Source organism: Meleagris gallopavo, chromosome Z (genome assembly GCF_905368555.1).
Source record: "Meleagris gallopavo chromosome Z, MGAL_WU_HG_1.1, whole genome shotgun sequence".
NCBI lineage: Eukaryota > Metazoa > Chordata > Aves > Galliformes > Phasianidae > Meleagris > Meleagris gallopavo.
The window spans coordinates 29,702,644-29,728,611 of record NC_139435.1 but is presented as its reverse complement, the minus strand read 5'-3'; the positions used below and the strand labels follow the sequence as shown (position 1 = coordinate 29,728,611).

Here is a 25,968-nt window from a genome sequence, read left to right as displayed (position 1 = left end):
TAGGATCAAATATACCCAATGCCTGGGCTTGTTTAACTGCCAGTTTTGCCTGTTGAAAAGCGTCCTGTTCTGTTTTCCCCCCATTCCCAAAGCTGCCCCTTTTTTGTGAGTCTATACAGTGGCCTTAGCAGCTGCGCTAGGTGAGGTATAAAAGAACGCCAATAACCTAATATACCTAGAAACTCTTGCAGCTGCTTTGATGTTGTAGGGACTGGGAACACCTGAACCTTATCGATGACAGCACTGGGCAGTACTTTGGTCTTTCCTGACCAAATCACCCCCAGGAATTTTACAGACAGGCCCGGACCTTGCACCTTTTGAGGATTTATAGCCCATCCTCTCTGTTGTAAATAGGTCTTTAATGAATCTGCTGCCTGTCCTACTGCCTCCAGTGAGTCGGATGTCAGCAGGAGATCATCAATATAGTGATACAAGTTAACATGATCCGTTTTTTTCCAGTCGGCTAGGTCACGCGCCACTAGATTATGACAATATGTTGGTGAATGCACGTACCCCTGTGGTAGGACCTGAAAGGTGCGCTGCCTGCCTCCCCATGTGAATGCAAATTGATCTTGCGATTCTTCAGTAATTGGGATACTGAAGAATGCATGTGCTAAATCTAGGACACAATGACAAGTTTTTATCTCCCTACTTAATGTGCCCATTAGGGAGGCAATATTGGTTACGGCCGCATGAATAAGTGGCGTGACCTTATTTAACTCTCTGTAATCCACTGTCATTCTCCACGTGCCATCTGACTTTTGCACTGGCCATATGGGGGAATTAAATAGTCTTATAATGCCCACTTTCTCTAATTCCTGCACCGTTCTCGATATTTCATCTTGCCCACCTAGGTGTCTATCCTGTTTTACATTAGTAATCCAGTACTGTTTTGGCAGGCAAATAGGCCCATGTTTTGCATGGCCTCTTAGTATTGCCTGCACTGCCCGTATACTAATAAATCTCTGTCGAAGTCTGAACTCTCCCATGCTTCTCTGAGAGCCAGACTCCATAGAATATCTATGCCCAAGATGTATTCCTGGACTGGGGCAATAGACAGCTTATACTCTCGGGCTGGGAGATGCCCAACCCCCAATTTCAACCATGTTTGGGTGACAGGAATAGTCTGTCCCCCAAAACTACCAATCATCACTCTGTTTCCATCAAATTTGGTCAGATGTCCGTAGATAATTGATGTTTCTGCTCCAGTATCAACAAGTGCCATAGCTCTCTGGATGTTTTTCTGGGACCAGAATATTGTCAACTCTACGTAGGGCCTCTAGTCCCTTCTGGAGGCTCTAGGGGGACCAACATCCCTCATTATGCCATGAGCTGAGCCAAAGTCAAGACTTTTGTTTCAGGTGGCTCAGACATTGTAGCCCGAGACACCTGAGGCAGCTTCTTTTTTCTATTGGGAACAATGAAATCCTCCAAGTTCCATGTCGTCATTGGTACTCTTTCTATAACTCTTACCCTTGGTTTCTTAGGATAGTTTTGAAATTTTTGATTGTCCTTTAGCTGTCTCCAAAGCTGGAGAAGGACATGGTTAGGCTGGTGGTCAATCTTAGCAAATTGGACCCCAGCTCGGATTAGGTCATTAAACATTTGTTTTTGGGAAACCCTTATGGGTCCCGATCGAGGAGCTCATATAGCTGGCGTCTTGGTTTTAGTCACCGGCAGGACCTCAGCTTCTTCTAACATCCGAATGTTGCGCCTAGTCCGTAGGTGTTCTGTCTCCCCCAGATCAGCTACTATCTGAGCAGCCTGCTGAACTACGGCTTCCGAGGTCACCAGAGGGTTTAATATCAAAACCAAGCTCCCATATAGGTGGAAGGGGCCTGTTGTAAAATTAAATCTCGCATGCCCACCGAGAACTTGATCATATCTGGGCTACGAGTCTTCATATATTGCTTCTCTCATGCCTAACTCGCGAATGTAATTTTGAAGGTCCTCCATGGAGGACCATAGTCCTATGTTTAAGGGAATATCTGTTTTATTTGGCCAGACCATCCGGCATATTGCCATCAACCAATCTATTATTGAGTGGTTCTCATTGGTATACTGGACAGCAGCGTATAGTCTCTGCCTGACAGCAGGATGTAATGTTATGGTGGCCAGCTTTGCCATTTCCGGCCCATTAACCATAACACTTCCTGCACCTGAATCCCATAACCTGAGCAGCCATGCAGGTATACTCTCTCTCGGCCTCTGCCAAAATAGCTGCACCAGGTCCATTAATTCAGTAGGAGTGTATGGTCTGGCTGTCACATGCAAATGCGTTTTGGCAGGGAGCCGTTGGTCAGGGGGCACCCCTGCTGGTTTGTCTTGTACCTTTTTTTTTTTTTTTTTTGAGTTATAATAGGACGGAGTTCCAGGGGATCCGCCATAACTGGAACCTCTAGGTTTGACTTGGAACTCCTGCTTTCATCTTGAACCAGGTCCGCTACTTCAGAGTTATGACTATCATCTATTGAAATACTACGGACCTGACCTAGAGACTGTAAAATTGTTTTTTCCCCTGTTAATACATTAAGTTCTTGCTCCAATTTGTCAATCTGAGCTTTTAGTAGCTGATTTTCATTTTCTAAGTTATCTGATCTAGTCTCTACTTGATTTAAAGTATTCAGTAGTGGCCATGCCACTGTGGATGCAGCTAATTGCCTTTGCCTTTCTTTCGTAGTTAAGATATCTTTGTCCAGTCTCTGAAAGTATTCTGTTAAGTACACTGGGGAAATATTCCCCAAAGTACGCAGGGGACCCCATTTCTCAATTATAGTTGCCAGTTGATAATAAGGAGATCCCAGAAACCCTGGGATCTGCCTGGGGATCATTTTATCTAGGGGAACAGTGTTCTCCCCCTTGACTCATTTATAAAAATTCCACAAGAAAGACATGATCTAAAGTAGATTTGGCCTGCCTGGCTTGCCAATTGTATTATCAATGGATATACAGATGGTATGTATATATATATCCAGGAGCTTGGCTAATATAATTTATATTGGAGAAATGAGGAAAAAGTTACTCACCCTGTCCTGGGCTCACGAGATGAACTTCTGATGGAGCGGTCAGCTCTTAAATGGGTCGAGGAGAGGTGGAGCCAGGCTCCATTCCTTCCTGCAGCACAGGTGAATTGCCTTCACCTGTGCTCCCGTGGCTGACTCATTGCTCACCTCAGGTGATCAATCAAAGGTTCAGGCGGTGATTCAGCAGCCCCATACACATCTTTTATGCTTTACTCTAATTTATTTTGTGTATTAATTCATAGTACCATATGTACCAAAGAGTTTTGTGTCTACTCTGTTTTAACTTCCATGACAAACATAGGAAAACACTATAGATCACAGCAAGAAGGAATTAATAAGTTAGAGGTTTGGGATTTTTAATAAGTTTCACTGAACTCACCTGGTTTAGAACATCTGTTCTTGGTACAGTGAGACTAACCCCTTGTCTCAGAGTGGTTTTTCAAAGTTCAGTTAATTAATTTTCATAGCTATCTTTCCTTATCACCATCTCATTTTTCCACATGGCTTACAGTCAAATATGTTTACTCAATATAATAATATATATTATTCTAATATAATTCTATGATAATTGCACAGTGACCGGAGTATCAAAATTCAGAATGCATGTGAATTTTTTCTCATTCTGTCTTCATCAAGCTGCAGTTTGTGGCACTTATAACAATTGAATATTTATTTGAAGAAAATTAAAAAAAAAAAAAGAACAAAAAAGAACTCGTTTCTGCAAATAGCTGCATTCATTATCAGTTTTTTATGTGTGTGTGTTTTGTTTTTTTGTTGTTGTTTTGGAATTTTGTTTGGATTTTTTTTTTTTTTTTTTTTGGGGGGGGGGGAGAGGGGAAGAAAGGATGTCTTCTAAATATCTTCTGTCCTGTGGGAATGTTATAGATGGCGTTACCAAGCAGTTCATATGTTCTTATCTCTTTCTTATCAATGAACTGTCTGATAATACAAAAGACATTATTCATCATTATATGAGTGATTGCTTCCAACCGCTGCAAGGCAAATAGTCATCAACTAGATTTTCTGTTGCTTGTGAAGACATTACAGTAAGTAATAATTATCCCTACTTTCTGTGCAACAAAAGGAAAACTTTGCCATTAGACTTGATTGTTTGGTTGCTGCCTTCTATTCCCATTGCAATACCCCATTCTGTCTTTGATTCACAACAGTGACCAAATATATAAATATATGTGCATGCAAATATATATGTAAAAGCACATATGAAATGCATTGTTGCTCTGACAATTCAATATATTGAATGTATGTTGTATAGAACAACATAAAATGTAATCTTGATTCTTACAGAAATATACATATATACTATAGATTGTAATTATGATTTTATAACTGCATAACACAAATAACAGGACAAATAAAAAACATATTTTAATAAAATAGTAGTTTTCCACTACATATACGAGAATATATGTATATATGTATACATAACAATTGATGTATGTTTGAATAAAGTATCTATGAGGATATAATTATGTGTATACAAATTCATCCAATCAGAAAAAATAGGAGTTTATTTTTTCTACTTCAATGCAGATCTTATTAATGTAGGTAATTCTAAAATCATGCTGTGTCCCATCAATATATTTGAACACTTTATTCTTCTTTATTATAATTTATTAATTAAGCTTAATGATAATACCATTATTAAGGAGTTGGTACAGAATACCTACACTTCGATTCTTTCAGTTATCAGGTGGCAGTGGAGAGTAGCCTTTAGAAAATAAAATCTAGGAAGATCTTTTTATGAAATCATAGAATCACTGAATTATTTATGCTGGAAAAGATTGTTAAGATTATCAAGTCAAACCATCAACCTATCCTTGCCAAATCCACTCTTACATTATGTCCCTAAAGGAAACATCTGCATGTATCTTAAATACCTCCAGAGACGGCAACTTGACCACTTCCTTGGGCAACTTACTCCAATGCTTGACCAAACCCTCCATGAACAAATTTATCCTATTAGCCAATCTAAACTTTCTCTGGAGCAACCTGAATCTGCTATCATTTGAGAAAGGAAACTGACATCCTTTTCAGTGCAATTTGCTTTCAAGTTGTTATAGAAGGTGATGAGGTCTACCTTCAGTATGCTTTTCTCTAGACTAAACTAACTCAGTTTCCATGGCCATTCCTCATAATTCTTGTTTTCTAGTCCTTCCACCTTTGTTGCTCTTCTGTGATGTCATGGAGTTATTTCTAGATCTGTGTCTGTGACGGGGGGACAGCAGGCCCACAGGCCCACCAGCCTAGAGAAAAGGCTGTTTGTACTAAGTTGTTATGACCCAAGTGCTGAACGCAACATTTTGCTTTCCTGAGTGTAATGTGATCAGATTTGGTTCACTGACCTAGCTTTTCAAATTACTCTTTGGAGCCTTCCTACTCTCATGCAGATCAATAATTCCACCCAACTCGATATTGTCTGTAAGCTTACTGAGGGAGGATTTGAACCTTTTATTTAGATCAATGATAAAAAATATTAAATAAAACCAATCATAAGACCAAGTCCTAATGAACACTACATGTGACCTGCTGCCAACTGAACTTAACTCAATTCACAGTGACCCTTTGGGCACAGCCAACATGCCAGGTTTTTACCCAGTGAAAGTACATTCATTCAAGCCATAAGCTCAAAATTTCTCAAGGAGAATGCTATAGGAAACTGTATTGAGTGTTCTGTTGAAGTCTAAGTGAACAAAACACAAAACCTTTCCAACATGCACTGAGCATCTTGCCATGGAAGAAGATCAAATTAGTTAAGCAGCACTTGCCTTTCATAAGCCCATTGTCAGTGGCTTACAGGTTGGTTTGGCCCATTTCCCTGACTAGCAGGGCAGGGGGATCCAAGGACCCATGCCTCGGGAAAGGAAAAAGGGAAAGGGTAAGGAGGTGGGCCTAAAAATAAAACTGTGTCAACAATCTGAGGAGAAACAAACTAATTTACTAAATAAAATATTGGAATGCAAGATAATGCACTATAATACAATATAATACAATATGATTGGAATTGAAGATAGTAAATAAGATGAGAGTGTCCGAAAACTGAAGGCCTTACTCTAAGTAAGCTAAGGTGATATGGCACATGCAACAGAGACGAGCCAGATGGTCAAAAAAAAGGAGGGTCTTTTGATCTGTGAACAGTTTTTATCTTTCCTATTGAGCAGAAACAGTAACAGAACAGCGAACAATACACTGGGAGATGTAGTTCTTCTTCTCTTCTGGGACAGGTACCTCGAACTGGAGCATTAACTCTTTAACTCTCAATGCACTGCATGATGTTAAGATGTGGAATACCGACAACCAAAAATCATAAAATCATTACAGCCACAATGACTGGATTTAGTCACTTGATTTTTCAGTATATATTATCTGATGGCACTCAAGATGGTTGGTTCCATGGTCTTTCCTGGCACTGAGGTCAAATTGACAGGTCTGTAATTTCCCATGTCCTTCTTTCTGCTCTTCTTGTTGATGAGCATCACAATTGCTAACTTTGCTAACAATTAGTCATCTGGAATTTCCCTTGCTGGTCAGGATGGCTGGTAAATTATTGAGGAGCACTCTCATCAGCTTCTTCAGTATCACTGGGTAGATCCTATCTGGATACAGAACTTAATCAAGTGGTGTAGTAGGTCTCTAGTCATTTCCCCTTGTATTATAAAGGCTATTTTTCCTTGTTTTTCTTATGTGGAACCTGCCTGAGTCTGCTAATTCTAATCCAAAAGAGACAAATCTCACTTCAGCAGAGATTCTAGTATAAGGAAAAACTCAACACAAAAAAAAACTGCATGAACGGGCCACGTGTGGTTCCTACTTGAAAAATTCATTGTAGAGAACATGAAAAAGAACATGGTTATTATTTACCTACTGTAATTTATGGACATTCTTCAGCCTCTACCCTATAATTTCATGATCTTGTTCTTGAACCCCACACCCCACTTTGTAATTCAAATCTTGGCCAATAATTTCCTAGTTTTCTATTTTGATGATGCCATTTATGTGTGTTCAGGTAAAAACTTCCAGAAGCTTGAAACAATATTCAGACTGAATTTATTTATCTGACAACTTCTAGCCTGTAAACTACTGTTTTTTTTTGTGTGTGTTTGTTTGTTTGTTTTCAAATGATGGTCAAGCATGATGTCCTATGGAAAAGAATAGAAGGATCTGGTGCTTTTATTAGTATTTAATTTAAATAAATATTATCTTAGCATAACTGACAGAATTAAAAATAAGGCCTCACTTTTCTCCTACGTATTTCTGTAGCCACTCTCTGGCCCTTGTCCTTGTTGCTTGTGAAATAAATGCTAAACTACAAATGAAGGATACTTATGCTTTTTTTTTCAGAGATACTCAGGTGAATATTCAGAACTGACAAATAATGTCTGTAATGATATAATAGGATGGAAAATATTGTGATAATACTGGGATGGCAAAGTCTTTGGCTAAAGCAAATGAGAATGAGCCGAAATGCAGCAGCCACAGATGCAGAAATGAAGAGAAAGAGCTGCCTACCATTGAAAGGCCTCAGGTAGGCAGCGATCTCCAACAGTGTGTTAGTAAGCATAAGAATTAGTGGTCTGAAGAATTTACCATTTCTAGTTTTGCACACATTCACTTTTTAGCAAAAGTGAATGGCATTTTAAGATATTTTTGTGATTGTTACCTTTACAGGAATTCTTCCACCGGAGAAAAGAGAAAATCCTTCCATTTTATTCAGACAAAAATCTCACTGATTGACTTAAGATTCTACCCTTCTCTGTGCATAGAACTTTAAAATCTGATCTGCTTAAAAGAACAGCTTCTGCTACTAAAATAATTAAATATCCAGAAAAAGAATAATGTTTATGCATTTCCCTAAATACTAATTCAGGTATTTCTACTTAGAGAAAATGTTTAACTTTGGGAAATAGGAAGAAAATTGAACAAGAGCAATGATGACAACAGCAACAAAAAAATAAAATTAAATTAATGGTCTCTTTTTTTTTTTTATTGCTGCAAACAGAAACAATTCTTGCATGAATTCTGGCTATGGTTAATAAAAACAAAACAAAACAAAACAAACAAACAAACAAAAACAAAAACTTCACATGTTCAAAATAAAAAATTAGCTATGTATAGCTCTTCTGAAAAGAGTTGTATCTGTCATAGCTGTTGAAAAGATTTTGGAATAGAAAAGAGCAGAGTGGAGTAGAGTGGAGTACAATAGAATAATGAATAGTTCACTTGGTAGAAAACTGTATAGATCCTCAAATCTAATTTCCTGCCCAAAAGTAAAATTATATTTTAAGAGCATTATCCAAATATTTCTTGAGCTTTCTTGATAATCTAAATCCTACAGTGGGTGATACAATTCAGCTGTGGCAAAAGGAACATGAAAGACAAGCCACATTCCAGATGGACGTGAAAATTTTTATGAGTACAGCATGCAGGCTCCTGTTTACCATGTGTGAAAATGCATAGCTAATGGTGATGGTGGTGACTATATTAAGAATTAGTGCTTTGTATCTGAGTGTTATTTTTGTCTTTGTATAGTGCTTTGTATCTGAGTGTTATTGAGCTCTTTGTATCTGCTTTATTTTTCATGGAAATAAATAGGATGCATTACTTTCTGTGCAACCTATATAACGATCTGATATATGTAACGTTAAGGGATAGTTGTTTTCTGGAATGGAAATTGGTTTAGTGTACTTCAGTGTGTAAATAGCTTTTAGCCATTCTTTTTTCATTGGGAGGTTTATTTTATGCATGTAACACAAATTTTACCAAAAAAAAAAAAAAAAGTCTGGAAGAGAAAATGGAACTTGTCACTCTGACAATTTCAATTTTAAAGTTCAAAAAGCAATAGTTTTATTATGGCATGTTTATTAGATTCCTTGCTATTTTCTTGGTTAGCACTTTTCAGCACGAAAACTAACACTGAAGCTGAAGTGGAACACAGAGGAAAAGCAATAGCAATATCTTCGTATCTTTGAAAGTTGTTTAACTTTCACCTTGTGCTAATCTGAAGCAAATGATCTGCTACATTACCCAAATATGCTTTTTTTTTTTTTTTTTTTTCTTTCTTCTCCATTTTAAAACCATGGAATGTGAAATATATTACTTTATAAAGCAGAGGCAAGGCTTTGTGTTTGTATTAAGATAGATTACTTATGTGAAATGAAAATGAAGATCATAAATCAAAATAGCTCATTATAATTTCCTTGATTTAGAGTAACTTATCAGTTTTTCTTTCTATTTTTTACTGTTAAAGCTGTATCACTTGCTCTTTTACTATAGTACTGAATTTTAGGTATATTTTGATCAATTTTATATTACTTAAAGAACTACATCTAAAATAATGTATTTACTTCTCCCTTCCATGGCAGCAGACATAAGCAGACAAAGATATTTCCCAACACTTCTAATTAGTATACTACAACCAGGAAATAAATAAATAAGTAATTATCTGCTTAATTTTCTAATCATTCTTAAATCAGTAACAAAGAAACAAAAACACAAACAAAACAAAGCAAAAAATCAGAACAAGTAGCACAACTAAAATCTCCAGGAAAAGAAAGGTTGAGAAAGTTTGACAGACTCTTGGAAAACATTAATGTTGATACTTGCTGCAGTTTAAATCATTATAGTTATACAATCGATAGGGAAAATCAGATTTCAGAAGCTCTTCTGTTTTCATGTCTTCTGTAACCATGAAAGATTGCAACATATAACCACAATTGACAACGACAATTAAAGATCTAGAAACTTATCTTGCAAATTTATTTATTTTTATATCTCTTACATTTATGTTATATTAGAATCCTTGCCTGTGAACAAACAAATTCAGAAAGTTAAGCACATTTCAGAGGTGCAAGAAGGAATCTCTTAAAGCAGCTTCTCTCCTGAAGAAAACCTATGGGAGTACACGCTAAATAACTGTTCACCCTTGACAATACTCTTGCAAAGAGAAGCAATCATTGACTTGATTATCTACAATTACAGAATCACAGCATCTTAAGAGTTGGAAGGGACCTTTAAAAGTAATGTGGTCCAGTTCTTTTGCAATAAACAGGAACATACACAAATAGATCAGGTTGCCCAGAACCTGATCCAGCCTCGCCTTGAAAGTCTCCAGAGACAAGGCATCAACGACATTTCTGGAAACCTGTTCCAGTACCTCACCACCCTCACTGTAAAATACCTTTTCCTTATATTTAAAATAAATTTACCCTCTTTAATCTTGAAACCATTTTCCCTTGTTCCATCACCACAGACTTTGCTAAAGAGTCTGTCCCCTTCTTTCCTGTAGTTCTCTTTTACATATAGAAAGGCCATTCTCAGGTCACCTTGGTGACTTCTCTTCTCCAGAATGAACAGCCCCAGGTCATTCAGCCTGTCCTCACAGGAGAGGTGTTCCATCCCTTGGATCATTTTTGTGGACCTCCTCTGGACATGCTCCAGCAGATCTATGTCTCTCCTGTACTGAGGACTCCACATCTGGATGTAGTACTCCGGGTGAGGTCTTACCAGCGCAGAGAGACAGATTCACCTCCCTTAACCTACTGGACATGCTTCTTTTGATGCAGCCTAGGATATGGTTGGCTTTCTAGGCTGTGAGAGTACATTGCTGGCTCATGTCCAGCTTCCCATACACCAGGTCCTTTTCAGCAGGGCTACACTCAATCCTTACATCCCCCAGATTGTATTGGTAGTGGATTGCCTAGAGTGAGGATTTGTGTTTGGATTTGTTGTATCTTATGAGGTACTCCTGGGCCCATTGCTCAAGCCTGTCTAGTTCTCTTTGTATGGCATCCTGTCCCTCTGGTGTGTTGACAGCAGTCCATAGCTTGGTGTCATCAACAAACTTGTTATCAATCCCACTGTCAATATAACTGATGAAGATATTAAAGAGCATGGGCCCCAACAGTGACCCCTAGGGGACATTAATTATCACCAATCTTCATCCAGACATGGAGCCATTGACCACTACTCTGCATGGTGAAGCCATGCTGATTCTTCCTTATCTCTTCCCTGTGGTATTCCTGATATTCCAGGAGGATCTATTCTATGATCTTTCCTAGCACAGAGGTGAGACTGACAGGTCAGTAGCTCCTGGGATCATTCTTTTGAACTTTTTGAAAAATAGATATGATGTTTCCCTTTTTTCCAGTCACAAGGGACTTCCTCTGACTGCTACAGGTTTTCAAATTTCATTGAGAGTTAACTGGTGATTACATCAGCTAATTCCTCAAGACTCTGGGATGCATCTTAGTGGGATCCATGAACATGTGGATGTCCAGGTTCCTCAGGTGGTCATGAACTGTATCTTTGCAGATACACTGGGAGGGAAATATAGGAATTTTCTGCTTTTTCTGAACTAACCATTTTTGTCTTAAGTTGAAATAATGAATTTCCAAATGTTGGCTCGTCTACTCATTTGCGCACATAATTAAATTAATTTTGATTGTTAATTAATAGTAAAATAGCTAACTATATATTTCCAAAGTCAGTTGAAAACTTATTTACAGTAGTTTGGCAATAAACAATGGACAGTAACACTGAAGAAGCCCTTATGAAATATTACCTGCTATATGCATTTGTATGAATGTTTACTGAGCAGTAATTACCTAAGATACAGCTAAGTATATCAGATAGATTTTCAGCTTTTTTCAAAAGACTCCATGTAGCATAAAAAATAGATGTTTAAGTTGATTCCTGGGAGGAAGAAAAGTGATAAAATGCTGTTATTTAGAGTTTCATCTCTCTCTTTCTCCTCCCCTCTATCATTGTCACTAGTGACTAGTGAGAAGTCTGATTTTCAAGTGATAACTATGATTTTTAAAAGCTTTTACTTTTGACCAACACACATGACAACAGCACATGACATAGAATATAATTCTAGTAAATGAAATACTAGAAACACTGAAATACTAGAAATACTGAAACAATGCATAAGCTGGTGTGATTTTGCTCTTGGATTGATTATATTGAGTGGTTTTATATCTATGATTTCTAGCAGAAATTTAGAATGTTATTCACTATTGTTTGATAAAAAATAGTCTGATTTTGCTCACTTATAGTTAGAAAGTAATCTAATTAATGACAATAATCTGGCATTCTGCCACTTTTGAATATATACCTGAAAAAAAGACAGCTGGTTCTGTGAATATATATAAAAAAAAAAAAAAAAAAGAGGATTATTTACACAACAATCAAATGTTTATCAGTGATTTTCTTATTGTTTATTTTCAAAGAATATTTAAGTTCTCATCTGTTTAAATCTTTGTTGGTATTAAATCAGTTATGTGACTTATTAAAATTGTTAGTTGCACCATCAAGAAAATTCTAAAATTCTTTCACTCCTTTCACAAACGTGTCCAGTCATTCTAGCTAATAGTGCTGATCAGAGGCTGATCATTACTCTAAGGAGTTGTTACCATAGTATGCTGCTGAGTGAAAAAAAATATTATATATAGTATTAAGTTTTTATTGTTTTATGACAGAATACTTCTTAAAGATAGTAATACATAGTATCGTGCCAGTTTTTTTACGTGTAACAGAGGTTTTCAGTTTCATCATTCTTCTCTTATAAAGGGTAAGAGGGAAGAGAAAGCATCAATGAATGAGCATAAAAGCAATAATCATCTCTCTCTGCTGTAGAAGCCATAGATATCAGTGAGCAAGAAAACTATGCAGTATAATAATTAGCAAAATCTCTGTACAAATATGCCTGGCTTCTATTCACTCTACTCATGGAGCAGAATAATGTACTGCTAAAGATCCCTAAGACCAGCTCATTTCTTTGCAAGAAATTCCTATTTAACCGTGCAGATTTTACTAGAAAACAGATATTTGAGAAATTCCTGGAATATTTTAATTATTATTTATTAGGCCAAAATAAATAAATTATTTTAACATACAGATGGGCAGTTGTTTAATAAAATGGGATATGAGAATCTGAGTTAAATCATTGATTGTCCTCCTATGATAAGTGTAGCATTTAAGGTAGAGTGATAAACAATATATGTCCCTTTCTCTTTCTAGTTTTTTCTATTTATGTTTCTCTCCATTTAAGTGTAGGACTCTTGAAAACCTACAAATTATCTCATTTTTTTCTCTTTTATACTAGTGCTGTATTACATGTAACTTGTGATTCTTTCTAATGATGATATTACATTTCATCATGACATTAAGCACTATTTTTTATTGAAACAATTTTAGGAAAGGTACTATATTAACTTATTTCACTAAAACTTACAGAAACTTACATAAGTTTTAATTTTATTTGTGTAATTTTCTACTTCAAAATAAGAATAAGAACTGAGTGTATTTTTGAAGAAATAACCTTGAGGTTTGCATATCTGTTAAATTTCAACATCATCCCATACAGAGTTGTCTCCTCAGAACAGAAAACACTGCAAAACTAAGAATAAATGAGCAGCTGGTAGATAGTTTCTCATTTGATCATGTTGCTTTTTTAGACAGAATAATTGTTTTGATTTATGGTTATCACCTGTATTTCATGGGTACTTGCTTCCAGCTCTAATTAATGGATAATTTTTAACTGCTGCAACTTTAACTGATACTTGGATTTCAAAGAGTAGAGAAAACACGGCTGTTAGCAAAAAGAGGCCTTGTTACACTGACCTTTTTCTGTGTTAGAAATGGAAAATCATAATTGTTATTTTTTCTTTCTTTCTTTCTTTCTTTCTTTCTTTCTTTCTTTCTTTCTTTCTTTCTTTCTTTCTTTCTTTCTTTCTTTCTTTCTTTCCTTCCTTCTTTCCTTCCTTCCTTCCTTCCTTCCTTCCTTCCTTCCTTCCTTCCTTCCTTCCTTCCTTCCTTCCTTCCTTCCTTTCCTTCCTTTCCTTCCTTTCGTTCTTTCTTTCCTTCTTTTCTTCTTTCTTTCTCTCTCTCTCTCTCTCTCTTTCTTTCTTTCTTTCTCTCTCTTTTTCTTTCTTTCTCTTTTTTTTTTTTTTAATGTGGAATTTTATACATTATCTCATTATCTACATTATGCTGTGTATATAATGATACCTATGATTAAAACTATTCAAAAATAATCTCAAATAATTTTAAACCTTTCTAGTATAAGGTTGTTTGACTTTCATAACAACTGTTGGACTGTCATAACTGAGATTTGACATCATTTGATCATTTGTTCCCAGTTGCTATATAACAACAGTATGATACTGACAATCCTTCAGCAACCTTTCTTTCACTAATGAGTTATCTTATGAAATACATACAATCTTGGTGTGATGTTTTAAAGAGGTAGAAAAATCTATCAGTTTCTTTTGCTATATCATATAAGAGAATTTGTGAACAGTAAGGTATAGTTATGTTACTCTTCTAGCCATGGTATAAACCTTGAAGAATGAATGGATGTAAACAGAATACAAAGATTGTTAAAGAATAACAGTAGTGCACAAATATGAAGTAATTAAATGATATACAAATTATGAAATTAAAATGAATCTTTGTAGCACATAAAATATTGTGTAGGACATAGGAGGTCACAGTGTTTTTAACAGAAGTCACAAAAACTTAATTCATGTTCACAAGCATGTAGTAAAAATAAATAATAAAGCAGTAAAAATAGAATTTATCTAGATGAGGCATTATTGAAAATGCTGCTAACAACACTAAACTACAGGTAGAAAAAATAAATTTCATAATTTGTTTTGCATTATTTTGAATGCAGACAAAACAAAACAAACAAATAAACAAAAAAAAGAGCAAAATGCATATACATGAAGCACGTCATCTTTGGTCATTTATAACTATTTCCTATATTTATAACCATTCCTATTTCCTTTCCTTTTCCTTCTCCTTTCCTGTTCCCATTCTGATTCCTGTTTCCTTTTTGTTTTTCACTTTTTCCTTTCCTTTTATTATTCCTCTCCCTTAACGTAATACCAGATATCAGTTTTCAAAGAAGCATATTCTGTGATCTACTGGAACTATTTCACTTAGTAGTTAACATGATCACCAAGCTCTCTGATTCTTAAATCCTTATTGTTAACCTACATTCATCTTTATAAGGTTGTTCTTTCCTTCTCGTTAAGTGCAACCAATGACCATTGACCACTCATATAGCTGTGTATGCATGGTTTCATAATCAGTGGAATAATAGTAAAGAAGATTCAAATATCAAAAAAGAGCTGTTTTTGTTTTTGTTGGTGGTGGTGTTTGTGTTGAAGATAATGCTTTTAAGCTTTCATAGCTGGTGTCTGTGTTGAAAGACTACAGTGATCCATTATTTTGGTGTACACTGCTATTTGTTCTACAGATAGGCAGGCTGACTTCCATTCATTGACAGGTAGTTGTTAACTCTTTCAATTAGCACTGAATCCTTACACATATATGCTATGTTCTGGTCTTCCATCACTTAGCTGTGGACAAGATGTGAGACTTCAGGGAAAAGCAGGGATATTATTAATATACCCCAGTACTTGTTGCAATACCCTTGCACAGATAAAAGTAGCAATAAAATTATAGTGATTAAATATTAATTACATTTCAGCCAAAAGAGGGAAAAAATTCTCTCCAGCAGCTCAACAAGGCTTTGACTCTGTATCACACCAAAACTTATACTACATTGTGGTTGATCAGCTTTGACTGACATAGCTTGCATGTAAATATCACAGTCAGATTGTAGTGACAACTTCCTTTTGTTGACTGAGAACATCAAGTCCAACCCTTAAACTAGAACTATCAAATCAATTATTAAATGATATCTTTAAATGCCATATCCACACAAATCTGAAATCATAGAATGGTCTAGGTTGAAAGGGACATTTAAGATCATCTAGTTCAAACCCCTCTTCTATAGATAGGGACACCTCCTTCGAGACCAGGTTGCTCAAAGCCCCATCCAGCCCAGCGTTAAATGATTCCAGGGAGGGGGCAACTGCAGCCTCCCTGAGAAACATGTTCCAGCATCTCACCAGCCTCACAGTAAAGAATTTTTTCCTAATATCTAGTCTAAATCTACCCTCTTCCAGTTTAAAACTATTTCTCCTCATCCTGTCACTACATGCCCTTATAAAAAGTCCCTCCCCAGCTTTCCCGTAGTTCCCCTTCAGATACTGAAAGGCTACTAGGAGGTCTCCTCAGAGCTTTCTCTTCTCTAGGCTGTAAAGCCCCAGCTCTCTCAGATTGGCCTTTGTACTGGAGCTGCTCCAGCCCTCTGATCATCTTCATGACCTTCCTTTGGACCCACTCCAACAGCTTGATGTCCTTGAGTTGGGGGCCCCAGAACTGGAAGCAGTGCTCCAGATGAGGTCTCAAGAGAGCAGAATAGGGGGGCAGAATCATGTCCCTCAAACTGCTGGTCATGTTTCCCTTGGTGCAACCCAGGATACATTCTACATTTTTCAGATGAAAGCACACATTACCAGCTCATGTTGAATCTTTCATCAACCAGCACTCCCAAATCCTTCTCCTCAAGCTTCTCTCAAGCTATTCTCCACCCAACCTATATCTGTGCTTGGGACTGTCCCAGTTCAGATGCATGACTGCAATTGGCCTTGTTGAACTTCATGAGGTTGACTGGATCCACTTCTCAAGCCTGTCTAGGTCCCTCTGGAGTGCATCCCTTCCCTCTAGTGTGTTTGCTGCAGCACTCAGCTTGGTGCCATCTGCAGACTTACTGAATGTGTATTCAATCCCACTGTCCATGCTGTTAAATAAACCAGGTTCCAGCACCAACCCCCGAGGAACACCCCTCATCACTGCTCTCCACTTAAACACTGAGCCATTGACTGCAACTCTGTGACTGCAACTATCCAACCAATTTCTTATCCAGTGAGTGGTCCATCCATCAGATTAGTTTATTTCCATGTGACCAGGATGTCATGTGGGACAGTGTCAAACACTTTGCACAAGTCCAGGAAGATGATGTCAATTGCTCTTTCTTTATTCACTGATGCTAAAACTCCATCTTAAAAAGTCACCAAGTTTGTCAAGAATTACTTGCCATTGGTGATGCCATGTTGGTTACCATCAACCACCTTGTCTTTATTTTCCATGTGCCTTAGTAGGACCTTCAGGAGGATCTGTTCCATTATCTTGCCAGGCACAGAGGTGAGACTGACTGGTTCACAGTTCCCTAGACCTTCTTTTTTTCCCTTCTTGAAAATGGGAGTTATGGTTCCCCTTTCCAATCATCATTTCTAAGACTGAAATGACCTTTCAAATATATGGATAGTGGCTTGGCAACTTCATCTTCCCATACCTTCAGAACTTGTGGATGGATAGCACTGGGTCTCATGGACTTGTGCCTTCAGGCTCTTTAGATAATCTCAAACCTCATCTTCATTTACAGTAGGCAGATCTTCTTTCTCCAAGTTTTTTTGCTTTGTGTAAGGTCTGGCTGCCTCGCTGTCACATCCTTGCTGTAGGCCCCTGGCAAGCAGCAGACCTATTTAGATAGCGAGTCATTGCAACAAATGGGTGCTCCTAGCTGATCCCTGGCTGCTCAGACAACTTCTTTGTTGTCCTCTCAGGTAACCTATTTCCGCTTCCACTCTTCATAGACTTTCTTTTTGTGCTTAAGTCCAGCGACTCCTTGTTGATCCATAGAGGCCTCCTGGCATTCCTGCCTGCCTTCCTTTTTCTCAGGATGCACTGCTTCTGGGCTTGGAGGAGATGGTCCTTGAATACTGACCAACATTCCTGGGCCCCCTTCCCTGCAGGGATTGATCCTGTGTCACCCTGCCAAGCAGTTCTCTGAAGAGTTTGAAGTTCATAGTAGCAAGTTTGCTTGCTATGCACCTTCTTTGACACCCTGAAAATCTTGAACTCTACCATTTCATAGTCGCTGCAGCTAAGGCAGCCCTTGAGCTTCACAGTACTTACCAACCCATCCTCATTGGTGAGGACAAGGTACAGCACATCTTCTCTCATGTGTTCCTGTACCACTTTGTCACAGAATTAACGAGATCAATTTACTCCCGTGACAGGGGGCGGTAGGCCCCTGCCCTCCCCTTCCCAGACCACAAAATGGGAAGGAAGAGAGGAAAACAAAAACAGCGGCAACAATCTATGGAGGAAAACTTATTTTACTAACTATGATATTGGAATGCAAGATAACACAATATAATACAATCTGATTGAAATTGAGACTAATAAATCAAATAAAATAGGAGAGAGAGAGTTCCCGATACTGATTCAAACCTGAAAAGCTTGGAACGGCCAGGAAAGCACCCTCCAGCACCCACTGCCAGGCAGTAAGAGACCGCCCCACCTGAAAGGGCCAGATCCCATAACTTCTGTAATGTATAGGGATAGGTGCCTGGAATTGGAGCATTAACACTTTAACTCCCAGTACACTACATGATGTTTTGATGCGGAATACTGAGAACCAAAACCAAAAAACATAAAATCATGACACACTTGAAAGGAGGGGTTATCATCAATGCATCCCTGGAACCTCTTTAATTTCTGGTGTCCTTCTGTGTTGTCTAACCAACAGATATCAGGGTGGTTTAAGTCTCCCATGAGGACCACATTTTGTGGGTATGAAGATGCTCCTATAAGGGCCTCACCACTCAGTCTTCCTGAGCAGCCAGCTTGTAGTAGACCCCCACTATGATGTTCCCTTCCCTTGCCTTCTCTTTAATCCTAACCCATAAGCCTTCTGTCAGCTCTTCTATCCTAAAGTGGAACTCCATGGACTCCAGCTGGTCATTGATGTAGGGGGCAACACTCCATCCCCTTTTCCACTGCTTGTCTTTCCTATAGAATTTATACCCCCTATTCCTACATTTCAGTCGTAAGAGTCATCCCTCCACATCTCAGTGATACTAATGACATCACAGCCCTCTAGGTACATGCACTCCAGCAACTCTTCTTGTTTGTTCCTCATGCTTTGTGCATTAGTGTACAGGCATTTGAGTGCTCCCATCGAGGCAGTTTTACCAATTGGAGTTCCCTTATCCTTCACCTTAGGTGCCATCTTACTGATCTGTGAGCCAACTCCAAATCCAGGGCATCCATTATCATCATCATCAGCCTCAAAGTGGGATGGCTTGAGGATCCCGTCCCTCAGCAACTCCATATTAAATGCCTCCTGATTAATTTGGAAAGTTTGTTGCCAAAGATGGCCTTCCCCTTCTCTGAGAGATGAAATGCATCCTCCCCCAGAAGACCAGATTCCTAAAGACTAGTTCTGTGAAATAAATAGCTGAAGTCTCATTCACAACACCACTTCCTTATCCATTTACTGATTTTCTTAATTCTATCAGCCTTTTCCCTCTCCATTCCCCTAACCTGAAGGATTGATGAGAAGACTACATGTGGTCCTGTGTTTTCCACTGCTGCTCCAGCTCCTTGTAGTCTCTCTTGATATTCTTCAGGTTGCTGACAGCTGTGTCACTGGTGCCTACATGAAATTGCAGCAGGGGGTTGTTATCCATGGAATGTACAAGGTCTGGCTGCCTCCCTGTCACATCCTTGCTGTAGGCCCCTGGCAAGCAGCAGACCTATCTAGATAGCAAATCATTGCAACAAATGGGTGCCCTGACAAATGGGTCAGAAGAGAATCACCCACCACTTTCACTTATCACCTTTTCTTAGTTGAGGTAGTTGGTATGCACTAGGGAGCAGATCTGGCTGCCTAACTCAGTTCTGATGCTGTTTCTTTTCCCTTCTCAGTCTGTAGAATCTCTTTACAGTTTTGTAGAGGCACCTCAGGCTTTGAGGCAGTCTTTTTCCTCTTGTTAGTCTTTCTTGTAGCAATTTGCCATTTCTCAGCACTGTTGGTTTTCCCTCCAACAGTATATGCCAGTGAGGGAGTTTGGGGTTGTTTGGCTCCAGGTTGTGGATTCAATACAGGTTTCATTGGAGACTAACTCTATTTCTGCCTCCCAGATAGCACACAGCTTTTTAACTGTTGCTTGCAGGCCAGTCAGCTATAGCAGGAGGTCCTCTACCTGGGCAAGTCTTAAACCTCCACTCCAGGGAAAAGGTCCAGACACTTCCTACAGACCACGGCCTGCTCAGATGCTTCTTCCTTTAACTCTGTCTGAGTGGAGGCACTGGTCATTTTGGGGGTAGATGGTGCATAACACCCTGCCAGAACTGCAGTCTTAACTCAGCACTGAATACTCACCATTCTGCTTTGAGGGTCACCTGGAATGAGTGTTTCTTGCTTCTGAAGCTGAGAGAACTTTAGTGCTTTGCTGTGTGAACTACTACTTCAGCTGCTGAAGAACGCTATGGGTATAGGTGATAGCCACACTGTTTGTCCACTCTTAGGTTTTGTTTAGAGGTGTGGGTGTGGTCTCCATTGCCATGGCAATGACCATGTATGTCAGCCTCCCTTGTGAGAACTGCCAGTTGCTGAAGGGTCAATCCACTTTCTTGATTTTTCCCTGGCAAAGGAAGCCCCTGAAGCCCCCTTGATATCGGTTGCTCTGGTTCTTGCCAAGCTGGCTCTAAAGTAGTTGTTCTTGACAAAATACTTCCAGGGATGGAGACTTTGCCCTCTGATTAGCCTTTTCCAATAACTTACCATACTTTCCAAGAAGAAAATTTTCCAATATCAAAATTAAACCTCTCCTGGCACAACTTGACTATATTTCCTCACATCCTAAAACAAGTCTTCTTAGATACTTGAGCAAGTAAAGAATTTAAGAAAACAAACAAACAAACAAAACATACCAAAATAGATAAATGGTAAATAAACAAACAATAAATAAATAAATGGTGAATACTTAAGCTTTTTTCTTGACACAATACAGACCTTAGTTTATTTAATCTCCTACTAACTTGTCAGTGCTCACTGGATGTGCCCCATTAGTGATCCTGACCTTTGCTAATGGGCAAGAGGGAAAAATGGGTTTACAGAGGTCTATTATGTTCCCATTAGCCTAAAAAGGAGAGACATTTTTTGTCACTTTAAGTATGCACATTATGGACACAACAGCATTAAAGTCAACCACTTCTGCCCTTTCTAATGTATGTCATTAGAATCAAAGGAAATGACTAAAAAGCTGACATATTTCATCTATATCTTGCAGATCTGGCTTGGCTCGTATTCATGAGAAACATGTCCTTGTGGTTATGAATATTAATGTCTTAAAATAATAATCTTTGTGAATAGTTGTTCCCCTTGATCCCTTTGCTTCGTTTCTGATCTTCAGTATCTATTTAGCATTTTGTATTTGAATCCTTTCTGTCAGTAAATAGACATGGACAAGGCCTTCAGGATAAGGTTGCATTCACATTCTCCAACCTTTAACTCTGGAAAGAAAAAAAAAAAAAAAGGTGGTCATCAAATTAATTAGAGTATGCCTTCTAAAAACAAATCAAAGTCATGCCCATAAGAGGGTTGCTAGAAAAACTTAGTGATGCTGTAAGTTCTTTTTTTTTTTTTTTTTTTTTTTAAACATACTTTGTCTCTGTATGGTTTCAATAATTAGTTTTGATATTTTTAAAACTAATTCTTTGAAGTATGCATGTGTACATAAGGTTGACTGGCTAACACACTATGAAGGTAGGTCCTCTCCTCTCCTCTCCTCTCCTCTCCTCTCCTCTCCTCTCCTCTTCCTCTCCTCTCCTCTCCTCTCCTCTCCTCTCCTCTCCTCTCCTCTCCTCTCCTCTCCTCTCCTCTCCTCTCCTCTCCTCTCCTCTCCTCTCTCCTCTCCTCTTCTCTCCTCCTCTTCTCTTCTCTTCTCTTCTCTTCTCTTCTCTTCTCTTCTCTTCTCTTCTCTTCTCTTCTCTTCTCTTCTCTTCTCTTCTCTTCTCTTCTCTTCTCTTCTCTTCTCTTCTCTTCTCTTCTCTTCTTTTTTTTTTTTTCTTTTTTCTTCTTTTTTCCTCCTCTTTCAGAATCAAAGCAGCTGTCTTTAAAATAGTACTGTTTCTACCTCTTTTACAGGTTTTAATTAATTTAATTTAATTTAATTTAACCTTATCTGCTAACTTGATCACTTGTTGCATAATACTGTGTAATCCTTCACTGGCATTGTGATTTATTTGAGCATAAATATAGCTAGTGAGTGGGAATTCTGTCTATCTACATTAATACTTCTTTCTATGTACTTGATCAGGTGTGTGAATGTAAAAATAATGACAGTTTACATGGCCTGTAAAATGTACTTATTCTGATTTTGTGAAATTAAGTATACCACTTAGTCAATTTTGACTGACCCTCACAAAACTATATAATAATTATCAAAGAAAAGGTCTTTATCTTTTTCCAAGCCTTCTTCTTATCCTCAGGAAAAAAAAAAAAAAAATGGAAATCTTAACTTTCTTTCATATTTTACTGTAAAGCAGAATATGTCATTCCTTAGAAGCATGGCAATATCTTGCAAAGACAGTATAAAACTGCAAAATTATTAGATGTAGTTCTCTTTTGTTACAAGCTGACATGTTACTCGTGAAGTCAAATGATCTCTCACACTTTTTTAATAGATAATTTCTTTTCTACTGTCATTATTCAGTATGGCCATTAAAGTTAATTGGTACTTTTATGTATTCCATGTCTTTTCATTCTCTAGATATACTGGATTTATTGATTTATTTATTTATTTATTTTACATACAGCAGCAGAGGATTTAGTTGTTATACATTTAAATGTATAACACTTCATGCCTTCAGATGTTACTGATTTTATATATTTACAGAACACAGAAGCAAAAGTACTATTACACCTGCGGAGGAAAGATTGGCTATTCTTTCCTGTACTTCTAATATTAATTTCTAATGTTTTATGAACGTTGTCATGTAACTGATTTCCTGTTCTATTCTCTTTTCAACTGCTATCTTTATTTCATTCTCATTGAAAGTATACATATAGCAAATCAGTATGTATATTCACTTTTTTTTTTTTCTTTCCAAACATACAATCTTATACAATTCATTATGCTTGTTTACATTCTGAGAAACTGAAAAGTTCCTGTACAAGTCCACAGATTTTGCAGAAGGGAAGTATTAAGAGCATTTGGTAATCTAAGGTTTGTTTGTAAACACAGATGCATAGTATTTCCATATGTATTTTTTATATTTGTAAGCATATACTTATATTTGCATGTATAGATGTATGCATATGGTCTGAGCAAGTCAACTTGGCATTAGAGGCAAGTCAACTTGGCATTAGAGGCTCACGACAAAGGACCATTCTTAGAGGGTGCATATCACAGCAAAAAAATGAATCTAAGAAGCTCTAAGAAACTGAGGGAGGGTGAGGCAGTCCCCCCAACCTCCAGCAGTATGCTAGCTCTGAGGCGTGTGGGCAGAGTGAGGAGTGTTGGCAGCACCCACTCCCCATGTGAATAAAGGCAGAGCCTAGCGAGCGCATTGAGACAGGAGCACAGCAAACAGGTCAGCAAACAGAATGTGGAACATCAGAAGGACATGCCATGTCAGTTTTCATAGGCAGGGCAAGCAGGCAGGGCAGGGCACCTTGCCGTATAGGAGGGGGCTTAACACTTAACAAGTCACTTAATAGATTGTTCCTTTTCCACACATCCAGGAGTGACCATGGTCTCCACATGGCAGCGTGATCCTTCTAAAAACTGACTGAAAACACAAATGTCCATGCCGCAGTTCAGGTCTCAGGCTGCAGAGAATATCTGGCCCTGTCACTGCTATAGGAGTTCAACACTGTGTGCAGTGTAAGAGGTAGAAGATCTGCTCAGCCTGGTGGTGGAGCTAATGGAGGAAGTAGAAAGATTAAGGAACATCCGAGATTGGAGGAGGAAGTCACACTCTGCCATCCCTACAGGAAAGGCGTGAGAGATATGCTCTTCAAGCAGAAGGGGATCATCTGCCCTCTCACAGTCAAGTGGGAGGGGGTGACCTTAGAGACAGCGAGGGATGGAAACAAGTCCCTGTTTGGGACAGAAAGCAGACTGCCTCTTAGCCTGTCCCACTTTCCTAGGTGACCCTACATAACAGGTATGAGGCTTTGGAGCTGGAGGGACAGGGGGATGTAGATGTGGGTGAAGGTCCACCCATGCAGGAGAGGTTGCCAAGAGCTAGTCAGACTGCTCCCCATTTCACTATAATGTCAATTAGGAAAAAAAAGAAGGGCTGTCATCATAGGGGACTCCTTTCTCAGGGGAATCAAGGGCCCAACATGCTGCTCGGATCCATCCCACAGGGACGTAGGTTGCCTGCCTGGAGCCTGGGTGAGAGATGTTGCTAGGAACACCACTTGCCTGGTCAAGCCCTATGATTATTATCCTTTACTAGTTTTCCACATTGAAAATGAAGAGATAGGCAAAAGAAGTTCTTGGGCAATCAAAATGGTTCTTTAGGGCTCAGGGAAGTCTGCTGAAGGGATCAGGAGTACAAGTAGAGCTGTGTCTGAGAAACAGCCATGATCAGGTTGAGAGCTTGTGGATTAAAATCAAAGATCAGTGCAGTAAAGGGCATCTACTGGTTGGTGCCTACTACGGTCCACCTGATCAGGGGAACCTGTTGATGAGGCCTTCTAGCTTCAGCTGCAAGAAGTGTCATGCTCGCAGGCTCTTGTCCTAATGGAGGATTTCAACCATACAGATATCTGCTGGGATAGTGACACAGCAGGTGGCAGACAATCCAGGACATTCCTGGATTCTGATGAGGATAACTTCCTAGTCCAGGTATTAGATGGACTGACCTGAGGTGAAGCCTTACTGGACCTGGTGCTCACCAATGAGGAGAGCATTAGAAATGTTAATATTGGAGGCAGTCTGGGCTGTAGTGACCATGCCATGGTGGAGTTTGTGATCTTGAAGAATGCAGGCCTGGCAAAAAGCAGAGTCAGGACCCTGAGCTTTAGGAGAGCAAACTTCCAGCTGCTCAAGGAATTGATGGATGGGATCCCCTGGGAAACTGTTCTTAAGGGCATAGGTACAGAACAGAACTCGCAACTCTTTAAGGACACTCTTCTGAGAGCACAGCGGCTCTCCATCCCCCAGCAGAAAAAGTCATGCAGAGGAGACAGATGATTGACGTGGCTAAGCAAGGACCTGCAACTTAACTGAGGGACAAGATGGAAATGTTCAGGAAGTGGAAGCAAGCTTGTGTAGCTTGGGAGGAGTATAGGGCTGTTGTCCATGAGTGTAGAGATAGGATTAGGAAAGCCAAGGCACAGATGGAGCTGAACTTGGCAAGGGATGTGAAAGATAACAAGAAGGGGTTCTACAGGTACATAGGCAGAAGAAGACTGGCCAAGAAGAGTGTTTTCCCTCTGATAAAAGGTAATGGAGAAGTGGCCTCCTCAAACACAGAAAAAGCTGAGGTACTCACTGAGTGCTTTGCATCAATCTTCACTGGTGATGAGGCTTCCCATGTCTGCCAGGATCCTGAACATCTAGGTGAGGGTGTGGAGAACAGTTTCACTCCCACTGTGTAACAGTGGAACAAGTCCGAGACCTCTTCATGCAATTGAATGTATATAAGCCTATGGTGCTGGATGAGAGAGATGGTTGATGGTTGCTGATCTGCTCTCCATCATAGTTGAAAAACTGTGGCTGTCCAGTAAAGTCCCCAGTGACTGGGAAAAGGGAAACTTTACTCTCATTTTTAAGAAAGGGAGAAAGGAAGATCTGGGAAACTTCAAAACAATGAGCCTCACTTCTGTGCCTGGGAAGATCATGGATCCTAGAAGCTTTGTTAAGGCACATAAAAGACAAAGAGGTGATCAAGACAGCCAACATGGTTTCACCAAGGGCAGACCTTGTCTGAACAATCTGAGGGCCTTCTATGATGGAGTGACTGCATCGATGGGCAGGAGAAGGGCGACGGATGTCATCTTCCTGGACTTCTGCAAAGTCTTTGACATGGTCCCTCATAACATCCTTCTGTCTAAATTGGAGACATATGGATTTGAAGGATGGACTGTTTGGTGGATTAAGATCTGGTTGGCTGTTTGCAGCCAAAGGGTTGTGATCAATGGTTCTGTGTCAGGGTGGAGGCCGGTCACAAGTGGTGTCCCTCAGGAGTTGGTCTTGGGATC

The 25,968-nt window shown here is 38.9% G+C and overlaps 2 protein-coding genes across 10 annotated transcripts in view; one reads left to right on the top strand and one right to left on the bottom strand.

Annotated features, from left to right (window-relative positions):
• PTPRD (protein tyrosine phosphatase receptor type D) overlaps positions 1 to 25,968 on the top strand; it is a 1,190,026-nt gene that overhangs the window by 424,961 nt on the left and 739,097 nt on the right. The gene's annotated exons all lie outside the window — the stretch shown is intronic.
• Positions 1,891 to 25,968, bottom strand: part of LOC146542187 (uncharacterized) — an 83,048-nt gene continuing 58,970 nt past the window's right edge. The window contains 2 exon segments of the mRNA XM_085214065.1: positions 1,891 to 2,346; positions 2,349 to 2,863. Of these exon segments, the coding sequence (XP_085070191.1) occupies positions 1,891 to 2,346; positions 2,349 to 2,863 (971 nt within the window).